Source organism: Colletes latitarsis, chromosome 8 (assembly GCF_051014445.1).
Source record: "Colletes latitarsis isolate SP2378_abdomen chromosome 8, iyColLati1, whole genome shotgun sequence".
In the NCBI taxonomy this organism is placed as follows: domain Eukaryota; kingdom Metazoa; phylum Arthropoda; class Insecta; order Hymenoptera; family Colletidae; genus Colletes; species Colletes latitarsis.
Window position 1 is genome coordinate 7499188 of NC_135141.1, and position 26391 is coordinate 7525578.

At 41.4% G+C, this 26391-nt stretch overlaps 3 protein-coding genes across 4 annotated transcripts in view; all 3 read right to left on the reverse strand.

The window, feature by feature from the left end:
• LOC143344360 (uncharacterized) overlaps positions 1 to 26391 on the reverse strand; it is a 266822-nt gene that overhangs the window by 224534 nt on the left and 15897 nt on the right. The window lies entirely within an intron of this gene.
• LOC143344579 (uncharacterized) lies at positions 10113 to 11132 on the reverse strand. Its single transcript, XM_076770752.1, has one exon. It carries the CDS (start codon positions 11130 to 11132, stop codon positions 10113 to 10115), a length of 1020 nt encoding a protein of 339 aa, XP_076626867.1.
• On the reverse strand, positions 17082 to 17969 carry LOC143344487 (uncharacterized). The gene has a single exon (XM_076770591.1). The coding sequence runs from the start codon at positions 17862 to 17864 to the stop codon at positions 17082 to 17084; it is 783 nt and encodes a 260-aa protein (XP_076626706.1). The 5' UTR covers positions 17865 to 17969.

The window sequence follows — 26391 nt, forward strand, 5'->3', positions numbered from 1 at the left end:
CGAGCAACGCTCCTTGACCGCCAGTGAGTACGTACCCTGTGCGTAGAGCAACGCATAATGAGCACCGTGGTGTATGCTCCTTTAAACGTAAGATGCTACGTGCGCCGTTAAGGGCTACACTACACCGCGTCTTGTACGCAGGGAACGGTGAGAAACTGCGGTTTGGACAGCATTTGGAGCTTTACGACTTCCACCTGTTGTCCTTTCCTGCGGCATTCAACAATCGCTAAAAAGCGGAGAATTGAGAAATTAAATCTCTTCTTTCGCACAGCGATCGAACGGTTTTCGATTTGTGAGAACGTTCATATATACAGCCCACTCACACATATCTCAGTTCGTCGAGACGTGCCTGTAATCTCCGCTCATGAGTGCGAACGGCACAGACAGGAGCGTGCGAGATAGAGCGAGACAGGCGACGCGACAAGCGTTAATAGGTATTGAAATCCAGCCTTGTCTTTCCTTGTTACAGAACAACACATCGCGAACTTGGCCAGGAGCAGCCGGTCCAGGTTTTTTTCCCCCAGACGTCGGACCGACGTCTAGGCGGTTTTTTTTCCTTTTTTTTCTTTTTAATTAAAAATAAAAGTTTAATTTCTTGAGTAAATTCAGGTGCCTCAATTTATGTCAATAATTTTTCCCAGTGTCCTTTCCCTCGTAATCCGGACCACGTCAGACTAAAATAACCCCCCTTAGGGCGGTTAAGGTCTTTAAACATTAATTCAATGCAATTTTTACGCTATTGTCAAAAATGAACCATACCACCTAAATAGTGGTTGGAATCTCAACATTATATTGTAGGAGATTTGTATTGAATATTTGTGCCACGCTGTAGGTTTGTTAAATGTTAATTTATGTACAAAAGGTTTGGGAGTGTTTTGTTCGAGGAAGAATGGGTAACCAGGGACAGCGAGAAAACGAGGAGTTGGAAACGAGTGACTGTGAAAGAGAGACGTGATTATAAGTTGTGTTGCCAATTAATGTGATTCGTTTATTAAAATTATATTCTTTGTATATTTGTTCCTCAAATATATGCTCTTCGTTAAATCCTACAAATTTGGGGGCTCGTCCGAGTCAATCAAGAAGAAGAATTTGTGAAGGAACATTTTACATATATATATTTCTTTAAGAATTTTGAAAAGTTAAGTACTTTTAGTATGGAAACTTTAGCTACAATCGGGAAAATTCAGCACAAAATTAATAACGCATCTGTGGCGAGCATAAAAGCTTTGCACAAATTTATTTTCGAAACTGAAGGTGACCGAGGAAATCGAAAACGCATACGTGATTTTGAAGGCTTTCAATTCCATACAGATTCAGTAGAGCATAAAGCTAAATTAACATATGCTACTGGTTTAAGTTATGGCGATTTGGTATCTTGTTGTAACATCCTAGACCTGGATTATAGAGGATCTCGAGAAGATTTGATTCAGAAAATTTGTTCTAGTTTAATGGATTTACGTTCTCTGTGTTCCACTACAAAAGATGATCCTGAAGACGATGAAATCATTGAAGATGTTCAGGGTGAGAATGTTGAAACATCTATTGTACTTGATGATATAAATGATAACAATACTACACATTTCTCTTCATTAAATAAACGAGATCACTTTAAATTTCCTATGAGCTATCGTGATGTAGAAGATTGTGTTCGCCAGTTTGATGGTACTGGTGTATATTCTGTAAAAGGATGAATTTCTGATTTTGAAGATGTTGCAATATTGTTTCAATGGTCTGAGATGGAGAAAGTAATTTTTGCAAAAAAGTCTTTGACAGGTATAGCAAAATTATTTATTCAGAGCGAAGGTGTTGTCACGACGTGGAGAAAGCTTAAATCTCTACTACGTGATGAGTTTTCACATAAAATTAATAGTGCTGAACTACATGAAATGTTAGTTAAACGAAAAATGAGGAGAGACGAAACTGTTCAAGAATATTTCCTCAAAATGAAAGAATTAGCTTCTCAAGGCAATGTGGAAGATGATGCTCTTATTAAGTACGTTATAGACGGAATACAGGATGATATTAATAATAAACTTGTTTTATTTGGAGCCAAAAAACTGCAGGATTTTAAGAATTGTCTTAAACTTTACGAAACGATTCGGAACGCAAAAAGATTACAGCAAACAAACGGATATGGACGGCGGAAAGAAGAAAACAAAACAAGAATGGATTCTTCGAAGGTGTATACGTCAAAGAATATTGAAGGAGGAGAGCAGAAGATGGAACTTCGGTGTTACAACTGCGGGGGGAAAGGCCATGTATTCAATGATTGTTGTTACAAAGAAATGGGGAGAAAATGTTTTAAATGTCAAAAATTTGGGCATGTAGCAAACGATTGTACCGTTATACGAGAGGGTAAGTCATCTGTGCAGTTACGATCAAATGTTAATTGTATTTTACCGCCCATTAAAAATAATATGTTTAAAGATGTTTATATAAATGGTATACGTGTAAAAGCATTAATAGATACTAGAAGTCAAGTAACACTAATACGTGAAAATATTTATAACAAATTAAAATCTATTCCTTTATAGGATACGCATATACGTTTAATTGGTTTTGGAAAATATGAGACAATACCCTTAGGATATTTACAAACAGTTCTTACGATAGACAACAAAGATTTTCCAACTACTGTTTATATTGTCCCAAATATTGTAATGAATATGGATGCAGTAATTGGAACTGATATTTAAAATTTGGCTGAAGTCAAAATAGATAATCAGGGTATAACGATAAGGAAAATTTCTTCGATAATGTTTCTAACGCAAATTAGTTCTACTAAAAAGCAGTTATTAGATGCTAGTCATGTTACTGATGAAAAATTACGCGAAGAATTAAAAAATGTTGTTTTATCTTATGAACCAAAAAAATGTAAGACAACTAACGTACAAATGTGTATAAGATTACAAGATGACCAACCACTTAGTCAGAAACCACGTAGACTACCTAAACTAGAGGGTGAAACTGTTCACAAGCAAGTAGAGGAGTGGACTAAGGATGGAATAGTAGAGCCTGGTACGTCTGAGTATGCAAGTCCTGTAGTTGTTGTGAAAAAGAAAGATGGAAGTCCACGTCTTTGTATTGATTATCGGCGATTGAATAGAATTACGGAAAAAGATAAATTTCCTCTTCCATTAATCGAAGAATTATTAGATAAATTGCAGAATGCTCGAGTGTTTAGTTCTCTCGATTTAAAAAATGGATTTTTCCACGTGTCAGTAGAGAAAGAGAGTAGGAAATACACTGCATTTGTTACACAAAATGGACAATATGAATTTATTAAAATGCCATTTGGATTGTGTAACGCTCCTTCGGTTTTTCAGAGATTTATAAATTGTGTATTTCGGGATTTAATTAATCAAGATATTGTTTTACTGTATTTGGATGATGTTATTATTTTAGCTTCAGATGACAAAGAGAATTTATCACGTTTAAAATTAGTTCTTCAAGTTGCTAGTGACTATGGATTGCAAATAAATTTCAATAAAAGTAAATTTATGAAAAGACGTATTGAATTTTTGGGTCATATTGTAGAAGCAGAGAAAATTTATCCATCAGAAGAGAAAATGAAGGCTGTATTTACTTTTCCAGAGCCAAAAAAGATAAAAGATGTCCAAAGGTAAGATAAGATAAAGATAAATTTATTATGAATTATTCACTAATAGCAAACGCATTAAGTGATTTGTTACGAAAAGACAGGACATTTCAATTTACCGATAATGAAAGAAAGGTATTTTTGGAATTAAAACAGATTTTGACACAAAGTCCTGTGTTGCATATATATAATTTGAATTTTGAAACAGAATTGCATAATGATGCGTGTAAAGATGGATATGGTGCTGTATTAATGCAAAAATCGCCTGACGACGGACAATTTCATCCTGTATATTATATGAGTAGAAAGACTAAATGTGAGGAACGGAATTATTGTAGTTATGAACTTGAAACTCTTGCTATCGTTAGGGCACTCGAAAAATTTCGTGTATATTTATTAGGAATTCCTTTTACCATAGTTACTGACTGTGCTGCTTTTAAATTGACGATAAATAAGAAAGAATTAGTTCCGCGTATTGCTCGATGGGTTCTTTTTCTAGAAGATTATCACTATAAGATTATACATAGATCAGGCACACGTATGAAACACGTAGATGCTTTAAGTAGATATCCAGTTTTTCAAATTACTAAAGATCCTCTATATGTTGAAAAACAAAAGTTTCAGGAAAATGATGGAGAGATTAAAGCTATTATGGAAATTTTAAAAGATCATCCTTATGATAATTACTGTATACACAACAATTTGTTATATAAATTTGTGGATGGCCGAGAATTATTGGTCGTACCAAAATTGTTAGAAGGCGAAATAATTCAATTAGCACATCGACGAGGGCATTTTGCGTTGAAACGTACAGAGGAATTTATAAAACAAGATTATTATATACCTAATCTTGAAAAAAAGATTCAGCAATATATTTCTAGTTGTGTTCCATGCATTATGGCAAATTACAAACAGAGCAAACAGGAAGGTTTCTTACATCCACTTACAACAATTGATATTCCATTGCATACATATCATATCGATCATTTAGGACCATTAGATACTACAAGCAAAAGTTACAATCATATTTTTGTTATTATTGATAGTTTTACTAAGTTTATTTCGTTGTATCCGACAAAGTCGACAACGACGAGAGAAGTCTTATGTAAATTAGATGTACAAAAAAAAAATTTTGGAAGTCCACAACAGATTATATCAGATCGAGGTATAGCATCTACTTCGAAAGAATTTAAAGATTATTGTGTGAAAGATAATATTAAATGCTTACAAATAACAGCAGGCTTACCGCGAGCTAATGGTCAAGTAGAAAGATTAAATAGAACAATTATTCCGATTTCGACAAAGATTTTGTTTAAAGATTGCATAATGCCGAGCGATTATTGAAAGCAAGCAACAAGCTAGTATGCAAGCAGTAAGCTAGAAAGCAAGCAGCAGGCTAATAAGGAAGCAATTAGCTAGTAAGGAACGTAAGTAAGCTAGAAAACAAACAATAAGCTAGTAAGAAAGCTATAAGCGAGTAAACATGCTGTAAGCTAGTAAGCAAGCAGTAAGCTAATAAGCTAGCGCCAGGCTGGATAGCATGCAGTAAGCGGGTATGCTATCAGTATGCTGGCATGAAAGCAATAAGCTTGTAAGCAACCAGAAAGCTAGTATGCAAGAGGTTAGGTAGTAAGCGTGGAAAAGGGAGCAGCAAGTAAGTGTGAAAGCAGTAAGTTAGGAAGAAAGCAGGAATGTTGTAGGAAAACATTGTGCTAGCTAGAAAGCAGTTTGCTAGTAAGCAAGCAGTAAGGTATTAAGCGAGCTGGGAGCTAGTAAGAGAGCAGTTACCTAGTAAGCAACCAGTAAGCTTGTAAGCAAGTAGTAAGCTAGAATGCAAGCAGCATGCTAGTAAGCATGCTGTAAGCTAGTAAGCATGCAGCAAGCTAATTTGGAAGCAGTATGTTAGAATGCAAGTATCGGGCTAGTAAGCATGCAGTATGCGGGCAAGCTAGCTGTAAGCTAGTAGGAAAGCCGTTAGCTAGTAATAAAGAGGCATGCCAGTGGACAAGCAGTATGCTAGAAAGCAAGCGGCAAGCTAGTAATCAAGCAGTAAGCTAGTTAGCAAGCTGCAAGCTAGTAAGCAGGCAGCAATATAATAAGCAAGCACTAATCTAGAAAGCAGGCAGTAAGCTGCCAAGCAAGCAGTAAGCTGGTAAGCGAGCAGTGAGCTATTAAGCATGTGGTGAGATTGTAAGCGAGGTGGAAGCTATTAAGCTCGGAGTGAGGTAGCAACGAAGCAACAAGCGCGTAAGGAAGCATTAGGCAAGTAAGCAAGCTGTAAGAAAGTAAGCAAGCTGTGAGCTAGTAAGCGAGGACGAGGCTAGTAAGGAAGCGTTATGCTAGTAAGCAAGCAGCAAGCCAGTAAGCAACCAGTAAGCTAGTAAGCAAGCAGAAAGCTTGCATGGAAGCAGTAATCTGGTAAGAAAGCATATAGCTTGTATGCGAGCTGGAAGCTAGTAAGGAAGCAGTATGCTAGTAACAAAGCAGTTTGATCGTAACAAACCAGTAAGCTATTAAGAAAGCAGTTGGCTAGAAAAGAAGTAGTAGGTAAGTATGCAAGCAGTTAGTAAGCCAGCAGTAAGCTCGAAAGCAAGCAGCAAGATAGCAAGCAAGCTGAATGCGAGTAAGCAAGCAGGAAGTTAGTAAGCAAGGTCGGAGCTAGTCAGCGGGGAGAAAGCTAGTAAGGAAGCGGTATGCAGGTAAGCAAGCAGTAAGGCAGTAAGCAAGTAGTAAGCTAGTAATCAAGAAGCGGACTAGTAAGCGAGCAGCAGTCTGGTAAGAAAGCGGTATGTTAGTAAGCAAGCAGTAAGCTAGTAAGCAACCAGTAAGCTAGTAAGCAAGCAATGAGCTAGTAAACAAGCAGTAAGCTAGTAAGTAAGCAGTGAGCTAATAAGCAAGCAGTAAGTTAGTAACCAAGCAGTGAGCTAGTAAGCGAGGAGGACGCTAGTAAGTATGCTGTATGCTACTAAGCAAGCAGTAAGTTTGAAAACAGACAGCACGCTAGTAAGCTTGCAGTAAGCTAGAAAGCAAGCAGGAGGCTAGTAAAAATGCAGTTAGTTAGTAGGGAAGAAGTAGGTTTGTAGTAAAGCAGTATCTTGGGAAGCAAGCAAGAAGCTACTAAGGACGCAGTACGCTAGCAAGCAAGCAGTAAGCTAGTAAGCAATCAGTGAGCTAGTAAACGAGCAAGACGCTAATAAGGAACCAGCATATTAGTAAGCAAGCAGTAAGCTAGCAAGCCAGCAACGAGCGATTAAGCTAACAGTAAGCAAACAAGCAAGCAGTAATCGAGTAAGCAAGCAGTAAGCTAGTAAGCGTGCAATGAGCTAGGACGATAGCAGAAACCTAGTCAGCAAGCAGTATGCTAGTAAGCAAGCAGAAAACTAGCAATCAAGCTGTAAGCTAGTAAGTATGCAATGAGCTAAAGCGCTGGCAGTAAACTAGTCAGCAAGCAGTAAGCTAGTAAGAAAGCAGTAAGGTAGTATGATACAAGAAAGCTAGTAAGAAACTAGTAAGCTAGTAAGCATGCAGTAAGCTGGTAAGCAAGCTGCAGGTTAATAAGGAAGCAGTTAGCTATTAAGCGAGCAGAGAGCTAGTAAGCGAGCAGGGAGCTAGTAAGCGAGCAGGGAGCTAGTAAGGAAGCAGTATGCTGGTAAGAAAGCAGCTGGCTATTAAGAGAGCAATTAGCTAGTCAGAAAGCTGTATGCCAGTATGCCAGCAATAAGCTTGAATGCAAGCAGCAAGCTAGCAAGCTAGCAGGAAGCGAGAAAGCTAGCAGTAAGTTTGTAAGCAAGGAGTAATCCAGTAAGCAAGCAGTATTCTAGTAAGCATGCAGTAAGCTAGTAAGTAACAAGTAAGCTAATGAGCAAGCACTAAGCTGAAAAGCAAGCAGAAGGCTAGTAAGAAAGGCGTTAGCTATTAAGCAAGCATTATGCTAGCAAGCAAGCAGAAAGCTAGGAACCGAGGAGGAAGCTAGTAAGCAAGCAGTAAGCTAGTAAGCAATCAGTAAGCTAGTAAGCAAGCAGTAACTTAGTAAGCTAGCAGTGAGCGAGCAAGTGTGCAGGAAGCTAATAAGGAAGCAGTATGCTGGTAAGGATGCAGTAAGCTAGTAATCAAGTAGGAAGCTAGTAAGCACGCAGTAAGCTGGTAAGCACGCAGTGAGCTAGTAAGCCTGGTGGAAGCTAGTAAGGAAGCTGTATGCTAGTAAGCAAGCAGTAAGCTAGAAAGCAAGCAGCAAGCTAGAATACAAGCTGCTGGCTTGTAAGAAAGCAACTAGCTGGTAAGAAAGCAGTATGCTAGTAAGCCAGCAGTAACCTCGAAAGAAAGCAGCAAGGTAACAAGCAAGCAGGAAGTCTGTATGTTAGCAGTATGCTAGTAAGTAAGCAGTGGTCTAGTAAGCAAGCATTGAGATAGAAGCCCAGCAGTAAGCTAGTAAGCAAGCAGTAAATTTGTAAGCAAGCAGTAACCTTGTAAGCAACAAGTAAACTAGTAAGTAAGCAGCATGCTAGTATAAGAGCAATTAGCTAGTAAGCGTGCAGAACGCTAGTAAGAAGGCATTGTGCTAATAAGCAAGCAGTAACCTAGTAAGCAACAAGTCAGCTAGTGAGTAAGGCTAGTGAGGATGGAATTAGCTTGTTAGCGAGCGGGAAACTAGTAAGGTAGCAGCGTGCCAGTAAGCGAGGCGGAAGCTAGTGAGGAAGCAGTATGCTAGTAAACAAGCAGCAGGCTTATCAGAAAGCAGTTAGCTGGTAAGAAAGCAGTGCGCTAGTAAGCACGCAGTTAGCTGCTGAGAAAGCAGTTAGCTAGTAAGCAAGTAGTAAGCCAGTAAGCAAGCAGTAAGCTAGCAAACTAGCAGTGAGCTAGTATGAAAGCGGTAGGTTAGTGTGCAGGCAGCAAGCTAGTAAGCAATCAGTAAGCTAGTAAGCAAGCAGTAAGCTGGCATGAAAGGAATTAGCTTGTAAGTAAGCAGTGACCTAGTAAGCATGCAGGAAGCTAGTACGGAAGCAGAATGCTAGTAAGCAAGCAATTGGGTAGTAAGAAACCAGTTAGCTAGTAAGAAAAGAGTATGCTAGTAAGCTAGCAGCAAGCTAGTAATGATGCAGTAAGCTAGAAAGCAAGGAGCACGCTAGTAAGAAAGCAGTTATGTAGTAAGCTAGCAGTAAGCTTGTAAGTAAGCTGTAAGATGGAATGGAAGCAGCAGGGTGGCAAGAAAGCAGGTAGCTTGAAAGCAAGCAGTAAGGTAGTAAGCAATCGGGAAGCTGGCATGAAAGGAATTAGCTTGTAAGCAAGCAGTGACCTAGTAAGCGCGCAGGAATCAAGTATGGAAGCAGTATGCTAGTAAGCAAGCTGTAAGCTAGTAAGTAAGCAGTAATCTGGTAAGCAAGCAGTAAGCGGGCATGAATGCAATTAGCTTGTAAGCTAGCAGTATGCTAGTATGCAAGCTGTGAGATAGTAAGCAAGGAGGAAGCTAGTAAGCAAGCAGTATGCAAGTAAGCTAGCAGTAAGCTAGTAAGAAAGCGATTAGCTATTAAGAAAGCAGTATGATATTAAGCCAGCAGCTGGCTGGTGAGAAAGCAGTGAGTTTGGAAGAAAGCAGGTGGTTGGATAGGAGGGATGAAAAAAAAAACATTTTTTATATGTATTAAAAAATTGATTATATTTTACTTTCTTTATGCATTACTCTCTGGTGTTTGGACCACCAGGTGAATATTTTAAATACATTTTGCAAGGCACAGTGCTTTGCGTGTCTGCCACATCGTAAGGTATTATGTGTATTTAGCTTTTTTAGAGATATGATATCCTCGTAGTCCATGTCCAGTGTCTCAATAATCACACTCGCTCTTGTATTTTCGTCGAGGAAATTCACCAGCCAGTCTCGTTTCTGCAGTCCTTTAGCATATGCGATATGCGGTGCGTCATCTTCTTCATCGACCGCATCGACAACAGCTTTCATAATTAGCTGTTTAGCCATACTGTACGGAACGTCTCCATCTTCCCACCGTAGCCCGTTATGTTTTGTCGTCAACCACCGGATGCATGATTTGTCAGATTTCGAAAGAAGATATTGCGGTATCGAACTCCCAAATATATAATGCGAGAGAATTGTTCCTTTTCGTAGGACAGCCACTTCCTTCACAACAAATCTTCCATCAACGATGAACCCTTGCAGGTCAACAAATGTTGGTACGGTCATTATCGGAACAATTTAGAAATCCGCGCACTTCCAAAACAGGCGGGAGAATGTGGTCTTTCTCGTAAAGCATCTCGATTTTCATGATGAAATACGAATTTGGCACACGAGAGGGCAGGTAAGTAGCGTTGGGATTTAATTGATTTTGCGCACCACGTTTGTCAGCGGATTGTATTCAACCACCCGATCATGCAAAATGAGACAGTCGGCTGTAGTATTTGCCGGCACATTCTCTTTACAATCGAATTCTATGCGCACGTCCACGGTGCTATTCTTGACCGACTCATTTTGCCGTGAGCAGTCAATCACCACGAGGGGGCCAAATTGTTAAAATTGGGCAATGGTGAATAATGTCTCGTTGCAACTATGTCCGTAATACGATTTACGGAAATGCGTATACATGTTAAACAAGATGGCGTGCCTATTCTTGTCAAAGTCCAAATTCATGTCATCGTACGGATAAAATTCCGAGTTGAGAAAAAGTTTTACATTGGTCAATTTGCAGTGGTCAAACCGAGTAGCATCTTCGGTCATCACATTCTTTCGAGCAGTCTGTAGAGCAAAAACAACATATCGCGGCTTTTCCAGCTGTGCGGCTGTCTTGACGGCCCACGAATGCTTGGTCGTGCTCTGTAAGAGAGGATACTCGTACAGATCCCACGAGCGAAAACTAATGCTCAGGTTTTGCCCACTTTCCAAAGCATGTAGCAGCGATAGCTTATTATCATCGTTTAGCGTCACATGAGGCATCCGCCATTGCACTTTAAGTAATTCAATTTCTGGTTCCAACGTTGGAGGTCCAATTAGAGAATTGTTATCTTTGCGTGATCGTATTAAAATCAATTCGTGACGCGCATTAATCACCATCCGTTTGTAGTCCTCGCAAAATCCCAGCAAATATTTGAGCGGGACGCAAAAATTGAAATGATTTTTCACTACCAGCTCATCGTGTCTTTTCAAGCCCCATCCAGCATTCTCCATATTTTTGTCTTCATCGGATGTCAGTGATACATAATTTTTGAGCGTGCTAGTTATTCCAACGTTTCCGTTGCGATCAATCTCCACACCATTCATCTCATATCGAATCTCATCAAATATGAACGCCATACAATTATTTCCCAACATTACCGTTGAAGCATCATTTGGCTTATGTATCGTCAATTTCCCCTCCACGTAGAGGAAACTTTCACATGGCAATGTGTATAAATCTTGCTGTTGTATAGGTATTCTTATCTCATTACTGTGTCCAAATGTCGTATTAACGTATGGATTGTATGTGTGAGTCTCGAGCTTAACAATGCGATCATCAAACATTGGCTTCCCTCCAATGCTTAGAATGTCAGCCATTTTCAACTTAAAAGCGCACAATGAATCCCAATGATTTCAAAAATGCAATGTTTGCAGCACTGAGTCTCTTCGTTTTAGCGTAATTAGAGTTGTTACAGTTACTGTTGCTGTTGCTGTTGTTGTTGTTGTTGTTGTTGTAGACAATTTCGTTTGGAAGAAACGTGTTTCTGGAATCGTTCAACACAAGCATCTCATTCGTCCGTTCGCACCACAGGTATTATCGTCGTCGTCGCACGTGCAGTCTGATGGTAATCTCTTCACCTCGAAAATCTAGCAATCGTCCGTCTTGATCCACAACGCGTATCGTTAGATCCGTTACGATTTGTGCGGTGATTGGAAGGTAAATGATCTGTGCAGGCTTTTCCGATATCTTATATCCTGGCGGGACTCTTGGAGAAAATTCATGTATCGTATGTACGCGCTTCCCATTGTTGTACGCGCCAGCGGTCGCACTACATTCAACGCGAATAATGTTTACGCTCATGATATTAATCGGGTCGTCCGATTCGTGCCACTGTCCTGGTTTTAATACCCGATTCGCCGAGAATCCCAAAAGCGATCCAATGTTATTGGGTTTCGTAAAGTCTACGGCAAACGAGCAGCACAGCTCGCTTTTCATGGTGTTGTTGTTGGGACGCAACACTATAGGATGCACATCATTGTCACCATCATTGGTACCACCGAGATTTTGAGGATATCGCTCGAGTAATCGCTGCTTCAAATACTTGGCAATGGCGTCTAGTTCGTAAGAGCTGTGGGGAATCGTAATGTATTCATGGTCGGTGTCGACGCTGTTGTTGTTGTTGTTGGTGTCATAGTTTGTGGTGAAGTAAAATTTATCGTTGCTCGAGTCGATGTTTGGTATTGTATGATACGTTTCAAAGGTTGTTAGACCAAGCTCGTAATCATCGTCGCTCAAATCTATGGGTGGAAAGTAGCTTACAGCGAGGATGCTACTCTTGCCAGTTAGAGTCAATGTTAACGAAATATTCCGAGAAACTGCTCGATTAGTACTGAATCAGAGTGGCGGGGAGACAATCCTTAAATTTGGTGCTAATCGTTTGTAGAAAGCGTAGACATAGTTGTCCACAATTGCTCTGATCATACTCCTGTTAAGACGATCGATTATATTCAATTTTCACATCACCATCATTATCCAAATATTGTGTCAATTCCTTAGGCGGTCGAAGATTGCCAAAGCTGTCGAAGTATACAGCTCGATGCCCTCTCTTCGCATACGTCACCCAATGAGTCCCCGGTCCCTCCACATTGTTCAAATTCACGATACCGCTCTCATTTCGACGTACTCCTCCGATCGGTAGCGCGTTGCGCATAAAAACACCTCTAAAAAATGGAATACGCATACGTTTTGCCAACTCATTCAATTGCATGTCGGTAGTTACACCCACAGGCATTTTTATTGTCTTTTCGGCGGTTTTTTTTTTTCGTTTCGAGATTCCCTGTCCGCGCTTATATGGTGCCAGATAAAGTCCACGACCTATCATGGAGCGATTATGACGCTGCATTTCCTGCAGCTGATGTTGCGCTGCCTTATTATTGTTTCCCGCCTTGGCGATCCCCGCCGCTCCACCAGCTAATGATCCGAGAACACCTAGCAGCGGGAGAAGTGGTAATATACCACCCCGTTTGGCCACTGGAAGAATCCGCTTTTGCGATGCTTTTTTTACAGTCCTTTTGCGGGGTTTTGTTTTTATTCCCATTTCGATTTTCGTCTTGGCCTTCATAGCTGCCCAAACAGCTGTAGCAGCTCCTCTTTCACCCAAAGTCGAGTCTCGCGCAACGATACGTTTTCGCGCTTTCTCAGCGAGTACGTTATCTGCTGCGTGCCTTTCGCGGAGGTCGCTACGCGAATATGCAATATCGTGTTCGCGACACGCTGCGTCCAACGGATTGATGCCTTGATCACCTCTAGCCAATCGTTTTGCCAGATGAGTTCCTGGACCACAAAGCTGGTATCCTGGGATATGTAATTCGATAGGTAGTGCGTTTATCGCTCGATTTAACAAACCACCGCCTTTCTTTACTCTCGTCAGCGACATTCGCTGTAGTTTTAAATCAGTGGTGCTGGACCGTCGATATGCGTTCGCTGCCGAGGGCGATTATAATGTTTCAGACACCTACGATACTGCCGAACCTCAGAATCGGCTTTTATATGCTCGGGGAGTCTATCCCACAACTGGTCAATGTGTCTGCCAAATTCGTGGAGTAGAATAATCTTTGGTATATATTTCAGATGTTCAGAGGTTGTGTCTCGAATGTCACAATTATCCGACAGAACGAGAAGCATTTCGAATACTGAGCTATTTTGCTTCGACGTGGGCCTATAAATAGGGCGCGTCGTCGTTTCAACGTATCAAAACCAATTTCGCGGTTCGTAGAGAGAGAGGGAGCATGCGATTCGTGCGACAACCCGTGACGATACGCGTGTCAAATTTCGACGATAAATTGCAAATGATGTCTACGAAACAAAGACGCAAACATAGTAGCATGCTACCAAACACTATACGTTGCATCATTTGTGGTCCATCAAATTGTGGAAAGACCAACGTGCTAGTGAGCTTGTTGGAAAGTCCTCACGGCGTTCGCTTCGAGAACGTGTACGTGTATTCCAAGTCGTTGCAACAGCCGAAATATCAGTATTTGGAGAATTTATTGTCTCCGATAGATGAAATTGGTTACTTTACGTTTTCAAATAACAGTGACGTCATCCCACCAAGCGAATCGCTTCCGAATTCCATTTTTATCTTCGATAACGTGGCATGCGACAAGCAAGATACGATACGAGAATACTTTGCAATAGGGCGCCACTCGAACGTTGACTGTTTCTATCTCTGTCAGACATATGCAAAGATTCCCAAACATCTTATACGTGATAATGCAAATCTGCTGATTCTTTTTAAGCAGGATGGCACCAACTTGAAACATGTGTACAATGATCACGTAAACACTGACATGTCTTACGATGCTTTCTGCGCTTGTGTCGTAATTGTTGGCAACGGGAGTATGGTTTTATGGTGATAGACAAGGATAGCGCGATGTCCAATGGACGATATAGAAAGGGATTTAACGAGTTTGCGATACCGTGATGTGGTTAATCGTCATCGACACGTGTGTGGAAAAGCAACGTACGCGGCACAATGATTGATATTGATAGTCTGGAGATTAAGGATCGCGAGAGAATAGCGATGGAAATTGCTAAAACCAGTGATTCCATTCGCAAGAAACATCAGGCTTTGAAAACTGGCAAGATGGAGGAAGATATCGCGTTGGAGAGATACTTTAAACCTGTTGTTGAGCCATTAAAACATATTGTGGAAAATACAACAGCCACAAAAGCTAACATACCATCGCTGACGAGCATGAACGTTGAAGGGAATGAAACATTAACACATAAACCAAAAATCCAATCGAAAGGGAACACAGCACATAAGAGAAATAGAAAACGATTATACATGCCATCGGAAAATTCGCTCGTAACCTCAACACCAGTTCAATCGAAGCGGGAACGACTGAATGTCACGTCAAACGATTCCCCGGTTCCGCCTATGCCAATAAATATATTTCCTGATATACAATCGATCACAACCAATGCTGAAGACGTTTACGAAACTTCTGTCGATGAGTCATTTGCAACATCTATGAGGCATCAACTCCAAACATCCGAGGGACAACAAACATTTCGCAACCATTTCGGTCCGTTGGGGCAAAAATACATGCATGCAATCCTAAGTGGTGATAGGGATACAACCATGGACTATGTGTACGGTGTATACTTTGACAATAGTGGAACGATGCTTGGGGATAAGGCTTTTGATATGGACAAGGACGATAATATAATCATAGATGGTGTAAGATATGGAGGAACCTCCGGTCTTTATGAACTTATTTTCAAGAGAATTCCCGACGACGCCATATACACAGATGCCGATAAACAAAAATACAAAAGTATACTATTGACAACAAATGCTCACAGACGTGGCCATAACGTCCGAAATCCCATAATGGGTAACAAGGGATACAAGTATAAACATGTAATTGCACCGCTACTACCCCGTATATCGACCAGTAAGGCAGGGAAAGGCCTGCTGGCTTCACAAGTCATGATGGTAAATGATAACAAGATCGATTTCGTGCACTGGGACGATCCCAACGAGCTGGTGGATCGATTCCGTTTGTTGGAAGCATCGCGTCAGGCGGGTAATAACTCGCATGACCATGAAATTCTATCGATTATCGAGGAACTTCGCGAGGTAGGCCTCATTATAAATTAAACAGCGCACCGATGATGTGCACTGTATGCAGTGAAATGCCGATCAACAAATTTGGGGTATCGCTCGAGAAGAGTGAAGCAGCTATAATGGACTATTACAAATGGAGCGGTTTGCTTCGAAATTATATGCGAGATAATGCTCTTTGCGTGGCCGATGCCGACTTTGATGCAAAATCACGCAAGATACGACGCGTAGCACAGCCCGCAGCCGACAGCGATGCTGTCAATAAACTATATTTGGAAAAGAGCATTAAACTTTTGAGAGAGCAGCAGGAAAAATTGGAGAGGAAGCTGATTGTATTTCAGAGAGATATGCTAACGTTGCAAAACAGTGTTCAAAAGATATCGCAGACATTCAATCCTATCCCACAGCAGAATTGCGATGGAGAATCATGCGAGATGGTTGAACTTGCCCAGAATTATTTGGAGACGATGGGAAGCACATAATGTATGTACACGATAATTATCGCATCATTTGCGTCAAAGACATCTCTGCGATCAAACATGCAACCAATATCGAAATCCAAGAGTAATGAAAGCCATAGTCTCAAGAAGCGGCAACTTGTTGAGGAATTGCATGCTCCAGCTCGAAGACATTTCCCGCGGAGACGCGTCATAGTGCATGGATACGATGATCTGTGGCAAGCTGACGTTGTAGAAATGCATCCATACTCGCGATTCAACCGAGGTCATCACTATATACTCACGGTCATCGATGTGCTAAGCAAATGAGCATGGGCGGTGCCGCTCAAGACTAAAAGTGGTGCTGAGGTGACTAAAGCGTTTGCAAAGATATTTAGAGATCGACATCCGAAAAATTTGCAAACCGATCAAGGAAAAGTATTTTACAACGTTGATGTGCAGAAACTCATGACAAAGCATGGCATTAATCATTATTCGACGTATTCGGTGATGAAGGCCTCCATCGTAGAACGTTTCAATCGGACTTTGAAGAACAATATGTGGAAACTGTTTACGCTCAATGGAACCTATAAATGGGTTAACGCACTACCGTGTCTACTTGCAGAGTATAACGCACGAAAACATAGAACCATCGGAATGCATCTTTGCGATGTGATCGCCGATAAGCTGCTAACCACAGTATACAACAACATAAAGATTGCTGCTCCAGCGAGATTCAAATTGGGTGAGTTTGTGCGCGTGAGCAAATTTAAAACCATCTTCGATAAAGGCTATACACCGAATTGGACAGCGGAAGTGTTTAAGATAGCCAAAGTACAGACAACTAATCCCGCGACGTATCTGCTCCTCGATTCCTTTGGAAAACCTGTTGCCGGAGGATTCTATGAACATGAGCTGCAACGCGTCACAGATCCTGATGTATATCTAGTGGAAAAAGTGTTGCGTAGAAAGGGGGATAAGGTGTACGTCAAGTGGTTGAGCTTTGATAAATCACATAATTCTTGGATAAATAAAAATAATGTATTGTACAATAATACATGGTTTAATAAAATGCAATGATGCATATACATGAGTGGCCACTTTTATTTTACACATTAATCCAACTATTTATGTGAATGAGTTAATAAATACAATAACAATTTCTATACATTCGCGAACAATTTTATATTATACAATAAATTCCACTATTTATAATAAATACAATAATAATAATAATAATAATAATAATTTCTATTTTACAACGGTATATTATAATGTCCCCAGGGCAGAGTGTCGGTTGAATCGGGTATGATATATCGCTTATCGTCGTATGGACTTAGAGCGATTTTGGATTCCGAAATTGTGTACACTTTGTGCAATTTAGACCGTATGCATGATTGTTTGCGAACCATTTCGATCTCTCTGTGCAAAGACTGCGCGTAGTCGTCGAAAGTTATCGTTCTGGCTATGACGTTGGTCTTGACACCTTTCGCCTTTTTTGTATCTTTCTTACCGTCTACGCGAAGTGCATACATTTTCGCTCTAAGACCTACGAATTCAGTCATTATCGCACCGTTATTTTCATCCTTCATCAGCCCCGGAACCTTCTTATTTACGCGTGGCATATTATATGGATTGTCAGTAGGATAATCGCTTGTGTCGAATCTATCGATATTGTGCTTCATAGACTCGTAGATATCGTCGCATCGAATGTGATAAATAAGACTGTCAGTGTCGGTGTATAGAATTTTACAATTTTGTTCATGTTTAGGAGACATGTACTCGTAGTGAAATTCATACAAACAAATTTTTGATATGTCCAGAATGCACATGCTCACATATATCGGCTTGTTGAATTTCACCTCGAGTTTTCGCAATTCAACAGCTATTAAATTTTCCGAAAAAACACTTCTGCTGTGGAAATTTGGTTTCGCGATCATTGCCTCCGCGCCATAGCGCCCTTCCCAATGTGTCAAAAGTTTTACATCCACACGGTTTCGTACATTTTCTATTGTTTTACCGAAAACTGCATTGTTCATCAATTTATACAAATTTTTTTCAAAGTCGTTTGTCGCGCTTGTTCTAAACCGTGTGTTGAGTTCGATGTAATCACGGAGCCAGGGGGATTGAGTGAATTGAAGCACGCGGTGTATCTTTGTAATACGGAGACCGTGACGCGTGCACTGCTGCAGGTTGCGATAATGGATTATGTAACGCTGCTTATCATATACCGTCGCGAGTAACTTGTCTTGCCTGCTGCCAGGTGGTTTGGTATGCATCGGACAGAGCGGTAGATCTGCATGAGCATCGTGCAGACGTTGCGGATATTCCAGATCTACCTCGAGAATGTATCCCGTGGGCAAATCGACACCGATTGAAGACACGTCAAAATTTACATCTTCAACCCATTGAAATTTAGTGTGTGGTAGAGGCTGACACATTGCCCATCCATACAAATTGTTCACGTCAAAGTACATCAAGTACGATGACTCTTCCAATGCATCGTCAGATGACATGTACTTGTTATTGGCATGTGTGTATCTTCCAGAACATTGACTTAAGCCCCCGCGTATACCGCGTTCGATAAACATGATCATATCGATGTCTGTGAGCAATTCGAATGTAATTTTGGTATGTTTTAGCATTGCATCCCATGTGAAACCAGGTAGAGTATAATAATGCGCCGAATCTAATCCGTAGCTCTTGATAAAATTTTCGCGAACATTTTCAATAATATCTGCCAATAACAAGACATCAGTTTTCAAATACAAATCGCTGTATTCGCCCAAGGTTCTAATCTCGAAACGTTGCTAGACTGTCTCAGCGTGTGCGTAATGGGTCTCTGATACAGTCTCACCCGTTAACGAACTGTAGAATGACTCGCGCGGAGGTAAGCATGGATCCTGCAGCTTGTTCGCGCAATCAAGGTATTCATACGGAAAGACACCCTTTCGCGTCAATAAATTGAAATCTTCAGTGGATAATGTTTCAAATTGGGATCGTAAAATTTTTAATTGATCTGTGCTAAGAAAAGATGCTAATTTGTCGAGACTGGTATTCAGAAATTTGTATGAATCGATGAATCGTAATTTAATATAATTTTGCGAGTCTGATTCATCCGTATCTTCAACACTATTTGTGAAAGAAATATATTTTTCTTTAGTTATATGTAATACATCAATGTGACCTTCGAAAGCGGTAGCTATTTCCTCGATAATGAAATACGAATCATAGCCGGATAAATTATGGAAAACTATGGGGATGTAAAACACATTTTTATAATTTAAATTGCACTCCGAATGTGCTGGGCCTCTGAACCGTCCTGACAGATGGCAATGATCGCGAACTCGTACATCGCTAGCCTTGAATGGTTCTTCGCAAGTAAAGCAATGTGTTGCATTGCGAAATGTCGTCAACTGTTCAGGAGTTAAATCCAGCATGGGAACATTACTGGCAAGAATGGGTTTGGCAATGTTTGCAAAATTTTTAAGTTCGTCGACGAACCATGAAACACAATCTGTGTCGCGGCGACATCGATACATCGACAGTGAAGTATCATATGAACAATGCATATAATATGCAATGCTGTGTACATTGTGGTGTTGATATATATGTAATTTATTATCACCCGTTTGGTTGTCCAACGTTTTTGCGATGATGCACTCCAGATCTGCATACACCACGAAAGAGAGCCGCTCCTTCCTATTATGGTTGCTGAAATTGAGCAGATTGTTGCCTTCGCTGGGCAGCAGAATGGTGCAGTTGTTTAACTGCCCGCAGTCCAACGAATGCACCTCCAACTTCTCGCCAGATCCGAAGTAGTGCATGCATCTGTAAACCCCCACAAAAAAATTTTATTTTAATTTCACATATATTTCAACATTTTTTTTTTTTTTTTTTTAAACATTTCATAAGTATTCGACGTGCAGACATCGAAAAACGTGCAGACGTTGAAAAAAATGCACAATTTTATGGATCGACACCGCTATGGATTGGTGAATTGGTGGTAGATTTTTGTATAATGTATAATTCGCGAATTATGAAGATGTCGCTACATAATAAGTCTTTATATTTCAAATTAGAAACTATGAGGTTTTTATTTAATCTTGAGCATTGTGTCGACCACATGTATTCGCAGCTTTTCGAAAATACGCATCTTGTCTATAGGAAATTTTCAAATTTTGTCACCGTGTTACAACGGCATGATGTCGTTGGTGAAACTGTAGATCCGTATTACATTGCTAAAATTATACGCGACAGCGAATATTTCGAAGATGAATCGTTTGTTGATTGCGAACTGTTGGCATGTGCCATGAACGATATTGTCGACGCTGCTCGCAGCAAATGTTAAATTGTACGGCGCGCTCGTATATTATTATATTTACATTATATTTAATTTTTTTGGTTTTATTTGTAACAATATATATTTCCTAAAACATATATTCTTTTCTTCATTTTTATTTACCCATCCTATCCTCCTCCTTCTCTCCTCACATAATTTTAAGATTTGACGTTTCCAAAGTATTGCATTTCGTTCGTGCATTCTTCGCGTCGTCAAATAACACTATCCCGCACGACTGCTCCAGAGGAGTCAAATTACGCGTAATCGCGCGATACGCTGCGATGTTAAATCGGAACACTTGAAAAAACTGACATATATATATATATATAAGTAGGAATCCTGTTATTTCTCCATTTACTTACCCATATTCCTCTTTCTCTCCTCATCAATTTCTATCGATACAGCATAATTCTTTCCATGATTCTCGACTGCAACGCTATATTCTTCTATGTAACAATATATAAGTAGGAATCCTATTATTTCTCAATTTACTTACCCATCTTCCTTTTTTTTATTTCATCGAACATTACTTTTCAAATATATTATGTACAGAAAATATAAATTGAAGTCATGATTTCCCAGACCTAACCGGTGTTAACCTCTAAAATATTGACCGAAACCAGGTTGATTCTCGACAAAACGCACCTCTGGCAATTACCAACCTTTAATACCAATTACCGATCGTTGATACAAATTACCAACCATAGATACTAATTACCGACTGTAGATACTAATTACCCACTGTCGGTAATAACTATCGACCTCCCACCCAGACGCCCTTCCCCCTCCCCCACCCCCCACCACCGACGGGCCCACCACGGCCCCCCCACTCCGACGTGCGGGCCCCCCCAACGCCCCCCCCCACGTCCCCCCCGCACCACCCTCATTACCCCATGGGTTAGAATCCCCCTATATTTCCTACTTACAAAGCAAGCTGTAAGCTAGCAAGCAAGCCATAAGCTTGTACGCAAGCAGCAGGCTAGCCAGACAGCAGTTAGCTAGTAAGAAAGCAGGAATGTAGTAAGAAAGCAGTTAGGTAGTAAGCAAACAGTATGCTACTAAGCAAGCAGTATGATAGTAAGAAAGCAGTTAGCTAGTAGGAAAGCAGTAAGAAGGTATGCAAGTTGTGAGCCAGTAAGCGGGCAGTAATATTCAAAGTAAGCAGTGGGCTAGTATGCGAGCAGGGAGCTAGTAAGCAACATGTAATCTAGTAAGGACGCAGTATGATAGTAAGCAAGCAGTAAGCTTGTATGCAAGCTGCAAGCTAGCAAGCAAGCAGTAAGCTAACAAGCAAGCAGTACGCAAGTAAGCAAGTTGTAGGCTACTAAGCGAGCGGGAAGCTAGTGAGCAAGCAGTAAGTTTGTAAGCAACAAGTAAGCTAGAAAGGAAGCAGCATGCAAGTAAGCAAGCAGAAAGCGAGTAAGCTAGCAGTAAGCTACCAAGCAAGCAGTGAGCTAGTAAGCGATTATGGAGCTAGTAAGGAAGCAGTATGTTAGTAAGCAAGCAGGAAGCTAGTAAGTAACCAGTAAGTTAGTAGACATGCAGTATGCAGGTAAGAAAGCAGTTACGCAGTGAGCAAGTAGTAAGCTAGTAAGCAAGCAGTAGGGTAGAAAGCAAGCAGCAAGCTAGTAAGGAAGCGGAATGCCTGTGAGCATGCAGTTAGCAAGCAAGCAGCATGTAAGCTAGTAAGTTAGCAGTAAGATTGTAAGCAACCAGTAAGCTAGTAAGCAAGCAGTAAAATAGTAAGCAAGCATTCGGCTAGTGAGGGAATTGTAAGTTAGTAGGATAGCAGTAATTCAGGAAGAAAGTAGGAATGTAGCAGCAACGCAGTTATGTAGAAAGCAAGCAGTAAGCTTGTAAGCAAGCAGCAAGCTAGTAAGAATGCAGTTATCTAGTAAGGAAGCACTATGCTAGTAAGCATGCTGTAGGCTAGAATGCAAGCGGCAAGCTAGTAAGCAAGCAGTAAGCTAGGAAGCAAGGAGCAGGCTTGTAACAAAGCGGTTATCTAGTAAGGAAGCAGTAAGCTATTAAGGAAGCACTAAGCTTGAAAGCAAGCTGCAGGCTAGCAAGCAAGCAGTAAGCGAGTATGCTAGCAGTAAGCGAGTAAGCTAGCAGTAAGCTAGTAAGCAAGCAATAAGCTAAAAAAGCACGCAGCATGCTAGTGAGCAAGCAGTAAGCGAGTATGCTGGCAGTAAGTTAGTAAGCAAGCAGTAAGGAAGTATGCAAGCAGTGACCTAGTAAGCGAGCAGGAAGCAAGTAAGCAAGCAGTAAGCTGGTATGCAAGCAGTAAGCTCGCGAACAAGCAGCAAGAAAGTAAGCGTGCAGCTAGCTAGAAAGCAAGCAGCAGGCTAGTAAGAAAGCAGTTTACTAGTAAGCGAGAAGGAAACTAGTAATCATCAAGTAGGCTAGAAAACAAGCAGCAAGCTAGTAAGCAAATCAGTAAGCTCGAAAGCAAGCAGCAAGCTAGCAAGCAAAATGTAAGTTAGCAAGCAAGCAACAGGCTAGTAAGAAAGCAATTTGCTAGTATGGAAGCAGTAGTCTAGTTGGCAAGCACTAAGCTAGAAAGCAAGGAGCAAGCTAGTAAGCATGCAGGAAGCTTGGAAGCAAGCAGTAAGCTAGTAAGCAAGCAGTACGCTAGTAAGAAAGCAGTGTGCTAGCAAGGTAGCTGTAAGCTAGATAGCAAGCAGTGTGCTAGTAAGCGAGCAGTGTGCTAGTAAGGAAGCTTATGTTAGAATTGGGAGGGTTCAAATATTTTAATTGAACGCCTCGTCTAACGGAGGTCCGGATCACGAGGGAAAGGACGTTGGAAAAGTAGTAATTGCACGTTAGTTTTATTTTCGCTTCGTCGAAAATTCGACGAAGCCGTTTATTTTAGTACTTTTTTTTTCTCAGGACGAACACAAACACAAACCCTTAATTTTAACCGCCTGGACGTCTGGCCGGCGTCTGGCCAGAAAAAGCCCCGCCGATGGGCCGTCACCATTCGGCGGTTCGCGTCACTCTATCCTGAATCAAAAGAGACGAGACTATGCGTAAATACCGAGTAACGTGAGTCATGTTGTCCGTCTCGTTCTAAGGTTCACGCGCTCTTGGTTGTGCGTGTCGCACTCACGAGCGGGGAACTCGGCCGCCGTGTTACGCAGCTAAGCTAGTGGACTGTATGTGTGAACGTTCCTTTTAAACCAGGAAACGTTGGATTGCAGATTTGGAAGACGAGAATCGATCTCGATGTTTCCGACTGCTAATTTCGACTGTCGCAGGAGAGGTTCACAGAGGGAGGTTGTAAGGCTCCAACTATTTGCCTGCTCCTCGGCCGTTTACCATCCTCGTAATGCGTACGGGCACTGTGTGGTGCAGCACCTTTACAGCGCATGCAGCGACTGATAATTATAGTGCGTACGCCACGGCGCTATACTCAGCGGTTCTACGCACGGTGTCCGTACACACTCGCGATGAGTGAACTGCGCTCTAGCTGGTCGCCGGATGCCGGAACTCAAAGATTGTCTCGAACACCGACTGGAGGACGGCAAGACCACCCGGGTATACACGCCACGAAGGCCCCCAAGGGTGTGTTTGAACCGTTCGACAGTTGAGAGAGGTTCGAGATTCAAATTCGAAACCTCGGACACGACCTCTGATTGCAGCGATACGTGTCTGATTTCAGACTGACGTGGACTATAGCCACCGCTGAATAGAAATTTCGGAATATAATTCACGAAATTTTACAGTCGCTTTGATCTGGTCGAAACCCGACCTGATCTATATCGAATTATAACGAGTTGCGAAAGGAATCACGAGAAGGAATTGATTCACAATCCGTCCTCGTATTCGATTCCTTTCCTCGTTTACGATTTTTTAATTTATATTGTAAACGGGTTATCGAAGGAGTCACAGTAAAAGATTGTTTTAACAATCCGTTCTCGTATGGAGTCCTTCCTGTTCCACGTTTAGAATTTATTCGAAAAGTTCGAGTGACTCGTAACTGTTCGAGAACAATGGAATGTCCTAGGAGCGGGATCGTATGCCCATGTGCTCCCTGCCGGTTCCAGATTAAGAGTGACAGACGAGCACGTACAGTCAGGATGCTCGCTCGAAGGGTGAAACCTTCGTAGAGCGGCGCTGTAAACGTTTTCTGAGTCCGTCTTTATCTAATACAAAACTGTCGTACCTTTTCTAGACATTCGTGTCGAAACATTCGTTTAGAAATTGCGCGTTACGTGGTCGATCGTGTGAGGTCTCGAAAAAAACCGTTAATACGTCAAATTAACGCGATATTTAAACAAGTATGCTAGTAAGAATGCACTAAGATTGTAGGCAACCAGTAAGCTAGTAAGCAAGCAGTGAGCTTGTAGGCAAGGAGACAGGTAGTAAAAAACAGTATGCTAGTAAGCAAGCAGTAAGCTAGAAAGCACGCAGCAAGCTAATAAGCAAGCACTAAGCTACAAACCAAGCAGAAGGCAAGTAAGAAAGCAGTTAGCTATTAAGCAAGCAGTATGCTAGCAAGCAAGCAGTAAGCTAGACAGCAAGCAGCAAGCCAGTAAGCTAGCAGTAAGCAAGTAAGCAACAAGTATGCTAGTAAGCAAGCAGTAAGACAGTATGCAATCAGTGAGCTAGTAAGCAAGCTGCAGGCTAGTAGGAAAGCAGTTAACTAGTAATCAAGAAGTAAGCTAGTAAGCATGCAGTGAACTAGTAAGCAAGGTAGAAGATATTAAGAAAGCAGTTTGATAGTAAGTGTTGTAGTTTGGTTAAGTATTTCATTATAATGTGGTTATTGAAATTAGGTTTTACAAAATTATACTGTATTCCTCATTCTACAAGAGTTCTAGCACGACTGCCTGCTTAATTCTATTGTATTACAACAGTGACATTGTACACTGTGGAATGGCGCCACGGATAGCCAGATAAACTATGATTAATGAAATTGAAATAAATCATTATTTAATGATGACAATTTAAATTAAAAAATCGTAAACGAGGAAAGGAATCGAATACGAGGACGGATTGTGAATCAATTCCTTCTCGTGATTCCTTTCGCAACTCGTTATAATTCGATATAGATCAGGTCGGGTTTCGACCAGATCAAAGCGACTGTAAAATTTCGTGAATTATATTCCGAAATTTCTATTCAGCGGTGGCTATAGTCCACGTCAGTCTGAAATCAGACACGTATCGCTGCAATCAGAGGTCGTGTCCGAGGTTTCGAATTTGAATCTCGAACCTCTCTCAACTGTCGAACGGTTCAAACACACCCTTGGGGGCCTTCGTGGCGTGTATACCCGGGTGGTCTTGCCGTCCTCCAGTCGGTGTTCGAGACAATCTTTGAGTTCCGGCATCCGGCGACCAGCTAGAGCGCAGTTCACTCATCGCGAGTGTGTACGGACACCGTGCGTAGAACCGCTGAGTATAGCGCCGTGGCGTACGCACTATAATTATCAGTCGCTGCATGCGCTGTAAAGGTGCTGCACCACACAGTGCCCGTACGCATTACGAGGATGGTAAACGGCCGAGGAGCAGGCAAATAGTTGGAGCCTTACAACCTCCCTCTGTGAACCTCTCCTGCGACAGTCGAAATTAGCAGTCGGAAACATCGAGATCGATTCTCGTCTTCCAAATCTGCAATCCAACGTTTCCTGGTTTAAAAGGAACGTTCACACATACAGTCCACTAGCTTAGCTGCGTAACACGGCGGCCGAGTTCCCCGCTCGTGAGTGCGACACGCACAACCAAGAGCGCGTGAACCTTAGAACGAGACGGACAACATGACTCACGTTACTCGGTATTTACGCATAGTCTCGTCTCTTTTGATTCAGGATAGAGTGACGCGAACCGCCGAATGGTGGCGGCCCATCGGCGGGGCTTTTTCTGGCCAGACGCCGGCCAGACGTCCAGGCGGTTAAAATTAAGGGTTTGTGTTTGTGTTCGTCCTGAGGAAAAAAAAGTACTAAAATAAACGGCTTCGTCGAATTTTCGACGAAGCGAAAATAAAACTAACGTGCAATTACTACTTTTCCAACGTCCTTTCCCTCGTGATCCGGACCTCCGTTAGACGAGGCGTTCAATTAAAATATTTGAAACCTCCCTATTCTAACAATAGTGCTTAGTTTTGTCGCTTCAACGCATTTGCCATCTGGCAGCTTAACACTTACAGGATTTCTTAAAACTACATGTTTACAAAAATATTTATCGCTATTTACAATGTGGTCTGTACAGCCACTATCAAGCAA